The 12,748-nt window shown below is 35.6% G+C and overlaps 1 protein-coding gene across 1 annotated transcript in view; it reads left to right on the top strand.

Moving 5' to 3' along the window:
• LOC132544858 (uncharacterized) overlaps nt 1-12,748 on the top strand; it is a 31,676-nt gene that overhangs the window by 1,379 nt on the left and 17,549 nt on the right. The window contains exons 4-7 of the mRNA XM_060208510.1: nt 1,122-1,214; nt 5,887-6,000; nt 11,511-11,780; nt 12,337-12,463. Of these exons, the coding sequence (XP_060064493.1) occupies nt 1,122-1,214; nt 5,887-6,000; nt 11,511-11,780; nt 12,337-12,463 (604 nt within the window). The remainder of the gene's footprint in view (nt 1-1,121; nt 1,215-5,886; nt 6,001-11,510; nt 11,781-12,336; nt 12,464-12,748) is intronic.

Genomic DNA, 12,748 nt, shown 5'->3' with positions numbered 1-12,748 from the left:
CATGGTAAACCCATATGTTTAAGGGTTTTCTTTTTTTCTTGGGTTTTATGTTTATTTTCTGTCCTGGCAACAGCTAGTGTAATTTTAGTCTGTATATAAATCCGGAGTGATTCCATGTGTTGTGTGCGTTTACAGAAAACTGCGGCATGTCGGTGTAAGTCTCTTAGTGATAGTTTTGAACTGATTACCATAGAACCCCAGTAGGACACCCTACCATTTCTAAATACTACGGTATGTCTAATCAAAGGGAGATAATGCAAAGCCTTAAATGAAAAGTCGACAAAAATGCCAAAGAAGACTTAAGAAAAAAATTTCGGAAGGAAAACATCCTTCATGCAATATGGAGAGGCGATTACAATGTGAAAAAAATATCGGTACAACTCCAAGCTATTGTTAATGTAGACTATTGATGGGATTTCTATAAGATATTTATAGATATCCTGTGTGGATTTTATCAGAGGATCGACAAAGGATTGTTGGGTTGTTTTGTATTACACAGTTTTCCCCGGTACTTTCTACCTAATCTAGCAAGACACGTATATATATAGGGTGTTTTGTGTACGCTCATACGACGCCAGCAAAACTCTGCACGGTAGAAAAGGAAGAGGCGCTAGACATGACAATACAATGACGTAATCTTACATTAACGGGCAATCCTGACTGTTTTTATCATATTAGGACGTCTAACGCAACAACTCTGAATTGAAAAAAAAATCTGCTTGTTAACGGTGTCGGGTGCATCGGTTTGATTATATGTAATCCTAATTTTACCTAAATAAACATTGTCTTTTTTATACATTGACGTCCCGGAAATATTTACGGTTGTATTTTACTAATTATGTGTAGGTTAATTTGTTTTGTCAATTTTCGCAACTTTGATTAAATTCATAGGCATCATCATCATCATCATCATCATCATCATCATCATCATCATCATCATCATCATCATTATTTTTATTAATTTGTCCTGACGTGTCTGCGAGTACTAATCATAAAGTGTGTGTAATATTTAAGGATTTATCCTTCTGTGCCAACGAAATTCGGTTGATAGTTGCGACATTGCACACACACACACACATATATAAATATCTTACTAGAAGCAATTACATTACTTTTTTCAGCGTATTGTCCTGATGGGTGTGGAATGGGCACTTGTGTTGGCCCCTCACATTGTAACTGTGGTTCAGCGTACACAGGAAAGAACTGTGGAACACGTGAGTATTATTCTTTTTTTTTAAATGTAAGTCCAATGGTGTTTTATAGTGTTATAAACGTGTTGGATGTTTCTTCGTCCTTTAGTTACAACAGCTTTGAATCATAAGTTTCGTTATATACTAATAAGTTAACCAGACTGATGGATTATATTTGTTTCTTGTTTTCTCCTGCCAACCGTATTTATAGTACAACTTTGATGAAATGAAGTTGACATTGATAGGCTTAAAATTTTAAACCTATAATCTGTCCTTGTGACCTACCGTCACTGTCTTTAATGAGACAAAACATTTCATTAAATAACACTTTCTGTGTTAGCATGGTAACCCAGCTCAGAGACTGCAGCTTGTTATTTGTTGTACATGTCTTATAAACAAAAAACAACAGGGAAAAGAAATGTTGTCAAATGGTCATTTATTAAATGACAGGAACATTTCAAATACAACCATAATATCAATCACTGTTGTTATATAATATATAGATCTGAATGACATTAACTTCAGTCTATATGTACAACAAAAAGATGGGGTACAAATTATCGGGATACAAACATAAGTTTGAATTAAAAAAAAACCATGGATATATAAGCTGGCTCAAGACAAAATGTGGGAGTGTGGCATGGGTGGGACTTCGAAAGATATTAAACGTTATCACATCAGCAGAAAAATTATGAGGAGTGATGAAAATATGACGTGGTCAAAATCACGAAGAGGTGCGCGCCTCGCTGATTGGTCAATCCAGGCCCTGACCGCATAGCATCACGGCTACTGCCGCTGGTCACGTGAACAGCCCCTCTGACTGGTCAAGCTAAAACCGTGACCGCATAGCGAGTTGCCCTACACGGCCCTCTTAGCTAACACGTGCGCACACATAACATCCAAATAACAAGAGATACAAACTACATAGGGTAACAGATGGTCACCAGGTGGTCAGAGTTCAAGATCTTATTCCAAATAACAAAATCATGCAAGAGCCAACTTACGTAACATTATAATGTGAAGAACATCTGTAGGATTATGACAATTATACATATATATATATATACATGAATATATAAAGTAACCATCTAACACAAATGTATTTATTTCATGAAATAAATTTTATTTCACTTTGATACAAATTTACGTTAGCTTTTACGTTCCCTATTTGATAGTATGTTTCTTACATGTACACATGTGAGTAAGCTATGTGATGCATCCGCACGCTTCAAGGACGGATATATGCGATCATGTCAGAAGTATCACACTACTCTCTGCAACGGTCTGATAAAGACAGATTGCAAGTGACGAATAAGATATGCACTTCTAAGCTCGTTAAAATAAATTAAAACATGAGAAAAAGGATGCGAAAATAACAAAAATGTCTGTTATTCTGGAAAAAAATTACAGGATGTGAAAAGAAATTATCGTCTGTTACACATATGCTGACGAAGTGTCAGTATCGGTAATTTCAGTGATATAGTGCAAGCAGTGGATAGATGTACCAATGTTGATCTACTTACAACAACACAATTTTATCAGTCTCTAAACACATATCAGGGGAACGCACTTATCAGGATAAATACATTAATAAAAGCCGATGCACATGCTATACCACACGAGCATATGAAATGCAGGAAGGAGTAAAATCTGCTGACTAGTTGACATGCTGTGTCTTGGCATTATTATCAGCGATTAATAGCCAATTCTACAATCTTATCCTGCTTTGATAAGGGTTAGCTTAAAACATAAGGAAATTCAATAAAAAAGATCAATAAAGCTTTTCAAAGTATTTGGTCCAATGATATAGCTGTCACTGTGGAGCTTTATATATAGTCAGGGAATACATTTGTTAATATCTCCAAAGCGGATCAATATATGCTTACCAAATCGTATCCAATTAAAAAAAACAAACATAACAAAACAAACTATACATATATTTTTGCCCATCAATTGATTGTTAACATTGCTTATGAAATTAATTTTCTTTTGAAGGTACTTTATAAAAAATAGTATATCGATAACTTATTATAATTCTGTAATCTATATACAAAGTCATGTACTTGTTTTGTAATTATCAGATAAATATATATTGCTGTATTCATTCAATTATGATGCTTCTGTTCCTTCCCGTCTAGATTTTGATATTTCATAATATGTCAATATTGGTTCTCCTCGGTCGTTTTTAAATTTCAAACTTTAGGACCCTAGCATCACTATCGAATCCTAGAAGGACGAAACAGCTGTATGATGTAGCATCACTGTCGAATCCTAGAAGGACGAAACAGCTGTATGATGTAGCATCACTGTCGAATCCTAGAAGGACAAAACAGCTGTATGATGTAGCATCACTGTCAAATCCTAGAAGGACAAAACAGCTGTATGATGTAGCATCACTGTCGAATCCTAGAAGGACAAAACAGCTGTATGATGTAGCATCACTGTCAAATCCTAGAAGGACAAAACAGCTGTATGATGTAGCATCACTGTCGAATCCTAGAAGGACAAAACAGCTGTATGATGTAGCATCACTGTCAAATCCTAGAAGGACAAAACAGCTGTATGATGTAGCATCACTGTCGAATCCTAGAAGGACAAAACAGCTGTATGATGTAGCATTACTGTCAAATCCTAGAAGGACAAAACAGCTGTATGATGTAGCATCACTGTCGAATCCTAGAAGGACGAAACAGCTGTATGATGTAGCATCACTGTCGAATCCTAGAAGGACAAAACAGCTGTATGATTTAGCATTACTGTCGATTCCTAGAAGGACAAAACAGCTGTATGTTGTAGCATCACTGTCGAATCCTAGAAGGACAAAAAAGCTGTATGATGTAGCATCACTGTCGAATCCTAGAAGGACAAAACAGCTGTATGATGTAGCATCACTGTCGAATCCTAGAAGGACAAAACAGCTGTATGATGTAGCATCACTGTCGAATCCTAGAAGGACAAAACAGCTGTATGATGTAGCATCACTGTCAAATCCTAGAAGGACGAAACAGCTGTCTGATGTAGCATCACTGTCGAATCCTAGAAGGACAAAACAGCTGTATGATGTAGCATTACTGTCAAATCCTAGAAGGACAAAACAGCTGTATGATGTAGCATCACTGTCGAATCCTAGAAGGACGAAACAGCTGTATGATGTAGCATCACTGTCGAATCCTAGAAGGACGAAACAGCTGTCTGATGTAGCATCACTGTCGAATCCTAGAAGGACAAAACAGCTGTATGATGTAGCATCACTGTCAAATCCTAGAAGGACAAAACAGCTGTATGATGTAGCATCACTGTCGAATCCTAGAAGGACAAAACAGCTGTATGATGTAGCATCACTGTCGAATCCTAGAAGGACAAAACAGCTGTAAGATGTAGTTTACTTCATTGTTTGGCTCTACTGTATCTAGCCAAGAGTAATTTAATCAATTAATTGTCAGTTAGGATAATATATCATGTGACTGTATTAAATAGTTACGATTAACGTTGTAAGAGTTGTCCCATTTAAAAGAAGGGAAGTGGTGTTAAAAAGTTTTATTTTACAAATCGGTGTCTTGGCTGTGATAATGCAGTTGCTGGGCGGTTGCTTTGTTTCATTTACAACAAATTCCTTGTCTTTCGGGAGTATCAGCTGTAACACAGAAGAATCAAATATCGATATCAGATACATTAAAAACATCTCAATGAGAATCACACATTCAGCAGAGCCCCTTCAGGATGCAAGAAGTCGAAATTTCTAAAATACATCTTTTGGGGATGATGTTTTGAAAAAGTGCTTAAAAACAGAAGGAGAAATCTAGGAACCAATGGTAACCTTCTTATGAAAAGCTTTATAACTTTCTGATTCGACAGAGAAATATTAAAGGATAGTTTTGATAACCAGAAAAGAGGTTGTTGCTGAAAACAAAGTGTGATTTTCATAGTAGAACTCAACGGAAAGTGATCCATCAAGTCGGAGTGTATCTATTATCAATGGTTGTGGTGATAATTTGTGCAAACGTTTGTTGGAATATAACTACGAAGGTTTTTTTTTTTTTTTTTTTTTTGTTTTTTTTATATATATATTTTTAACATTGTTGTCGTTATTGACCAAATCACTACGTCAACAAAAAATACATGTTATTCAGGAAAAATAGGAATAGCATACCAATTATAACGGAAAAAGCAATGAAGCAACATATTGCTACAAATTACTTCCTGAAATCTGACCTTTCAAGAAAACATGACAAGAGACATCAACGAAATACCAACATGTCACGAAATCATAATTCAAACTCATATTCCATAACACTAGGGCTAAATTTAACTAAAGAAAGATTTACATGGTGACACATGAAAAAGTACGAGGAGAATAACACTAGGTGTTCCGGAAAAGTAAGCGTTTTCTGCTTCATCGACGCCCTCGTGATGTAAATCAATTCTAGTGTGTATATACGATGGGTGTGGTCAATAACAAAGGTTAGAATTCTGAAATATTCGCCATCGGACCTTCATACATCATAAAGTACATTATTTCTAGTCGTGATAATCTGCTAGGGTTAAACGTTAAATGAACTTGCCATAGAAACTTATCTTCATCTACTCTTAGACGTTGCTTGCCCCACAAGTTTTAGTGTGTGTATTTTGATGTCAGTTGTATTTGTTGTATCTTGGTTCTAACGCACTAACAAGCTTGTATCTATCTTTTGTAAAGCGCAATGTTCTTCCCGGTTCCCATGTTATCCTGGGATATGTTCCTACCCCAGTAATTGTCAATGTGCGGCAGCCTTTGGGAAGACACATGCCAACAGCAAAAAATGTCAGGAAAGTAAGTTTAAAGCAATCAAACATGTTTTTTTTATAATGATATATTGTTTACTCGTAAGAATGCAAATGATTGAGAAACAACGGCTTTAGTTAGTATTATTTTTATATATACGATACAAATAGATTTATCTCGAGTAAAGTGAAGGAATTTAATTATAATTAAATAACGTTTTGTGAACGGCATGGTAACTGTTTAATTTGTTTTCTATTTGCTGCATACAAGAAGGAAATATGAATAAGTTTAAATGTAGTCTGACGCAGTTTGTATTTAAGAAATAACCTATAGTAATACAGCTTTATTGTTATTGAGAGTCTATAATAATGAAAAGCATGTTAGTGGATTTCTCTGTAATGATTAAGATTTTAGACTGCGTGTTTGTCGCTGAGTGTTTATAATTATCAGTAGTGTGTGAGTGGTACATCTCTGTGATGATAATAGTGTGTAGACTAAGTGTTACTAGGTGGTATACTCTGTAATGATAATTGTGTGTAGGCTTAGTGTTACTAGGTGGTATACTCTGTAATGATAATAGTGTGTAGATTTAGTCCTTGTTACTAGGTGGTATACTCTGTAATGATAATAGTGTGTAGACTAAGTGTTACTAGGTGGTATACTCTGTAATGATAACAGTGTGTAGACTAAGTGTTGTAGACTAAGTGTTACTACTAGGTGGTATACTCTGTAATGATAACAGTGTGTAGACTAAGTGTTACTAGGTGGTATACTCTGTAATGATAACAGTGTGTAGACTAAGTGTTACTAGGTGGTATACTCTGTAATGATAACAGTGTGTAGACTAAGTGTTACTAGGTGGTATACTCTGTAATGATAACAGTGTGTAGACTAAGTGTTACTAGGTGGTATACTCTGTAATGATAACAGTGTGTAGACTAAGTGTTACTAGGTGGTATACTCTGTAATGATAACAGTGTGTAGACTAAGTGTTATAACAGTGTGTAGGTGGTATACTCTGTAATGATAACAGTGTGTAGACTAAGTGTTACTAGGTGTGTGTACTCTGTAATGATAACAGTGTGTAGACTAAGTGTTACTAGGTGTGTATACTCTGTAATGATAACAGTGTGTAGACTAATTGTTACTAGGTGGTATACTCTGTAATGATAACAGTGTGTAGACTAAGTGTTACTAGGTGGTATACTCTGTAATGATAACAGTGTGTAGACTAAGTGTTACTAGGTGGTATACTCTGTAATGATAACAGTGTGTAGACTAAGTGTTACTAGGTGGTATACTCTGTAATGATAACAGTGTGTAGACTAAGTGTTACTAGGTGGTATACTCTGTAATGATAACAGTGTGTAGACTAAGTGTTACTAGGTGGTATACTCTGTAATGATAACAGTGTGTAGACTAAGTGTTACTAGGTGGTATACTGTGTAATGATAACAGTGTGTAGACTTAGTCGGTCGTACTAGGGGGTATACTCTGTAATGATAACAGTGTGTAGACTTAGTGTTACTAGGTGGTATACTCTGTAATGATAACAGTGTGTAGACTTAGTGTTACTAGGTGGTATACTCTGTAATGATAATAGTGTGTAGTCTTAGTCCTTGTTACTAGGTGGTATACTCTGTAATGATAACAGTGTGTAGACTAAGTGTTACTAGGTGGTATACTCTGTAATGATAACAGTGTGTAGACTAAGTGTTACTAGGTGGTATACTCTGTAATGATAACAGTGTGTAGACTAAGTGTTACTAGGTGGTATACTCTGTAATGATAACAGGTGGTATACTCTGGAATGATAACAGTGTGTAGACTAAGTGTTACTAGGTGGTATACTCTGTAATGATAACAGTGTGTAGACTAAGTGTTACTAGGTGGTATACTCTGTAATGATAACAGTGTGTAGACTAAGTGTTACTAGGTGGTATACTCTGTAATGATAACAGTGTGTAGACTAAGTGTTACTAGGTGGTATACTCTGTAATGATAATAGTGTGTAGTCTTAGTCCTTGTTACTAGGTGGTATACTCTGTAATGATAATAGTGTGTAGACTAAGTGTTACTAGGTGGTAAACTCTGTAATGATAATAGTGTGTAGACTAAGTGTTATACTCTGTAATGATAACAGTGTGTAGACTAGGTGTTACTAATGATAACAGTGTGTAGTATACTCTTGTAATGATAACAGTGCAAGACTAAGTGTTACTAGGTGGTATACTCTGTAATGATAATAGTGTGTAGACTAAGTGTTACTAGGTGGTAAACTCTGTAATGATAATAGTGTGTAGACTTAGTCCTTGTTACTAGGTGGTATACTCTGTAATGATAATAGTGTAGACTAAGTGTTACTAGGTGGTATACTCTGTAATGATAACAGTGTGTAGACTAAGTGTTACTAGGTGGTATACTCTGTAATGATAACAGTGTGTAGACTAAGTGTTACTAGGTGGTATACTCTGTAATGATAACAGTGTGTAGACTAAGTGTTACTAGGTGGTATACTCTGTAATGATAACAGTGTGTAGACTAAGTGTTACTAGGTGGTATACTCTGTAATGATAACTAGTGTTACTAGGTGGTATACTCTGTAATGATAACAGTGTGTGTAGACTAAGTGTTACTAGGTGGTATACTCTGTAATGATAACAGTGTGTAGACTAGGTGGTATACTCTGTAATGATAACAGTGTGTAGACTAAGTGTTACTTGTTACTAGGTGGTATACTCTGTAATGATAACAGTGTGTAGACTAAGTGTTACTAGGTGGTATACTCTGTAATGATAACAGTGTGTAGACTAAGTGTTACTAGGTGGTATACTCTGTAATGATAACAGTGTGTAGACTAAGTGTTACTAGGTGGTATACTCTGTAATGATAACAGTGTGTAGACTAAGTGTTACTAGGTGGTATACTCTGTAATGATAATAGTGTGTAGACAGTGTGTAGACTAAGTGTTACTAGGTGGTATACTCTGTAATGATAATAGTGTGTAGACTTAGTCCTTGTTACTAGGTGGTATACTCTGTAATGATAACAGTGTGTAGACTAAGTGTTACTAGGTGGTATACTCTGTAATGATAACAGTGTGTAGACTAAGTGTTACTAGGTGTGTATACTCTGTAATGATAACAGTGTGTAGTGTGTTACTAGGTGGTATACTCTGTAATGATAACAGTGTGTAGACTAAGTGTTACTAGGTGGTATACTCTGTAATGATAACAGTGTGTAGTGTGTTAGACTCTGTAGATAACAGTGTGTAGACTAAGTGTTACTAGGTGGTATACTCTGTAATGATAACAGTGTGTAGACTAAGTGTTACTAGGTGGTATACTCTGTATGTGTACTCTGTAATGGTATACTCTGTAATGATAACAGTGTGTAGACTAAGTGTTACTAGGTGGTATACTCTGTAATGATAACAGTGTGTAGACTAAGTGTTACTAGGTGGTATACTCTGTAATGATAACAGTGTGTAGACTAAGTGTTACTAGTATACTCTGTAATGATAACAGTGTGTAGACTAAGTGTTACTAGGTGGTATACTCTGTAATGATAACAGTGTGTAGTGTGTGTGTAGGTGGTATACTCTGTAATGATAACAGTGTGTAGACTAAGTGTTACTAGGTGGTATACTCTGTAATGATAACAGTGTGTAGACTAAGTGTTACTAGGTGGTATACTCTGTAATGATAACAGTGTGTACTAACAGTGTGTAGGTGGTATACTCTGTAATGATAACAGTGTGTAGACTAAGTGTTACTAGGTGGTATACTCTGTAATGATAACAGTGTGTAGACTAAGTGTTACTAGGTGGTATACTCTGTAATGATAACAGTGTGTAGACTAAGTGTTACTAGGTGGTATACTCTGTAATGATAACAGTGTGTAGACTAAGTGTTACTAGGTGGTATACTCTGTAATGATAACAGTGTGTAGACTAAGTGTTACTAGGTGGTATACTCTGTAATGATAACAGTGTGTAGACTAAGTGTTACTAGGTGGTATACTCTGTAATGATAACAGTGTGTAGACTAAGTGTTACTAGGTGGTATACTCTGTAATGATAATAGTGTGTAGACTTAGTCCTTGTTACTAGGTGGTATACTCTGTAATGATAACAGTGTGTAGACTAAGTGTTACTAGGTGGTATACTCTGTAATGATAACAGTGTGTAGACTAAGTGTTACTAGGTGGTATACTCTCTAATGATAATTGTGTGTAGATTTAGTCCTTGTTACTAGGTGGTATACTCTGTAATGATAACAGTGTGTAGACTAAGTGTTACTAGGTGGTATACTCTGTAATGATAACAGTGTGTAGACTAAGTGTTACTAGGTGGTATACTCTGTAATGATAACAGTGTGTAGACTTAGTCCTTGTTACTAGGTGGTATACTCTGTAATGATAACAGTGTGTAGACTAAGTGTTACTAGGTGGTATACTCTGTAATGATAACAGTGTGTAGACTAAGTGTTACTAGGTGGTATACTCTGTAATGATAACAGTGTGTAGACTAAGTGTTACTAGGTGGTATACTCTGTAATGATAACAGTGTGTAGACTAGTTACTAGGTGGTATACTCTGTAATGATAACAGTGTGTAGACTAAGTGTTACTAGGTGGTATACTCTGTAATGATAACAGTGTGTAGACTAAGTGTTACTAGGTGGTATACTCTGTAATGATAACAGTGTGTAGACTAAGTGTTACTAGGTGGTATACTCTGTAATGATAATAGTGTGTAGACTAAGTGTTACTAGGTGGTATACTCTGTAATGATAACAGTGTGTAGACTAAGTGTTACTAGGTGGTATACTCTGTAATGATAACAGTGTGTAGACTAAGTGTTACTAGGTGGTATACTCTGTAATGATAACAGTGTGTACTAGGTGGTATACTCTGTAATGATAACAGTGTGTAGACTAAGTGTTACTAGGTGGTATACTCTGTAATGATAACAGTGTGTAGACTAAGTGTTACTAGGTGGTATACTCTGTAATGATAACAGTGTGTAGACTAAGTGTTACTAGGTGGTATACTCTAGTGGTAATGAATGAACAGTGTGTAGACTAAGTGTTACTAGGTGGTATACTCTGTAATGATAACAGTGTGTAGACTAAGTGTTACTAGGTGGTATACTCTGTAATGATAACAGTGTGTAGACTAAGTGTTACTAGGTGGTATACTCTGTAATGATAACAGTGTGTAGACTAAGTGTTACTAGGTGGTATACTCTGTAATGATAACAGTGTGTAGACTAAGTGTTACTAGGTGGTATACTCTGTAATGATAATAGTGTGTAGACTAAGTGTTACTAGGTGGTATACTCTGTAATGATAATAGTGTGTAGACTAAGTGTTACTAGGTGGTAAACTCTGTAATGATAATAGTGTGTAGACTAAGTGTTACTAGGTGGTGGTAACATATGTAACAATTAAACAAGTATTAATACTAAATAATGAAAAAGTTCTTAGAATATTATTATAGAAACATAAGATAAGTGATGCCCCATTGTTTATGTTATAATATTTGTTTACTTACTAGTTATCCCACGGCCGTCGGTGATGACAGGGAATGCTTTATTTGAATTTTATGACAAAGACCGAAAAGACATCATATACTCGTTGAGTTTGTTTGCTCCTGACAACGGCACAAACATTCTGACTTGGTGGTCAAACATCAGAAAGTTCAACAGATTCGAGTTAGAAATGGAAGCCTTTCTGGACCTTGGGAAGCTTCCTGAAAGGCCGTCATATGTGCTATCAAGCCATTTCGGAATCCTGAGTGCCGGTATCACCTACACACTTACTAAAGGTTAGCATATTACATGTTACACGTTACATATTTCCATTCATTATATTCTATATATCAAGGACAAAACCAAACAAATTACAATGTCCAGAGCCTGAAAGTTACCTATAAAAACAATGTCGGAACTAGAAATATGTCATGTTATATGTATCATTTCTACATAAAGAGATATAAATACACGGTTGATTTTGAAGTTGAACCATGATGTGAAACAACACGAAAATATCAATACATCAACATCATAATCCTAACGAAATTCAACAAAACTAGGGCGAAATATAAACAAAATTTCCAGAAAAAAGTACAAGGAGAATAAGGTCATGTGTTCCCGAAGAGTAAGCGTCTCCTACTTCATCAATCACATCCGTTAGGTAAATATTGACAAATAATCCAAGTAATTTATGTTACGTTCTCAAGGTATATAAGAAAGAAACCAACAAGCAAACTAAGTAACAACAAAGACGTCCAACTTCATATTGCGTACAGAAATAGAATATCAAAACATACCATTTCTTCATCATTGATGTCATCTGTTTACAATAATGTTTATGCTTTTCAGCAAGTGGTGTTGGAAACCAAACAGAACAGCTTCATTGTCGCACAGCAAATCAAGGGGTAGAATCCGGTGTACTGAGTTGTTCTATACCCGTGAAGTCCTTTTTATATCGCTTGGACAATGGCGATGTGTGAGTATCATACATGTAACAATATATTTGTTGTTAGTACTTTCAATCCTAATGTTAGAGTAAAGTAATGTAGAGACGGAAAATGAATTTAACTGCATTATATCGTCGTTTAGACCTTTTAGGGCTCGTCATTGATGTCAGGGCCGAAATCGTGAAACCTTGTCTTGCAGAGCTGCAAAAAGAGTCGCTTATACTTATCCCAGTTAAATTTAGCTCTTTCTGATATGTTACCTTATGTAAGACAATTGAATCACAAATTAAATTTCAATTCGCGCGTTTGAGTTA

This window comes from Ylistrum balloti, unplaced genomic scaffold, assembly GCF_031769215.1.
Source record: "Ylistrum balloti isolate Yb309-2 unplaced genomic scaffold, AGI_CSIRO_Ybal_v1 Utg369592, whole genome shotgun sequence".
Classification (NCBI taxonomy): Eukaryota; Metazoa; Mollusca; class Bivalvia; order Pectinida; family Pectinidae; genus Ylistrum; species Ylistrum balloti.
This window is presented reverse-complemented; position numbering and strand designations above follow the sequence as displayed.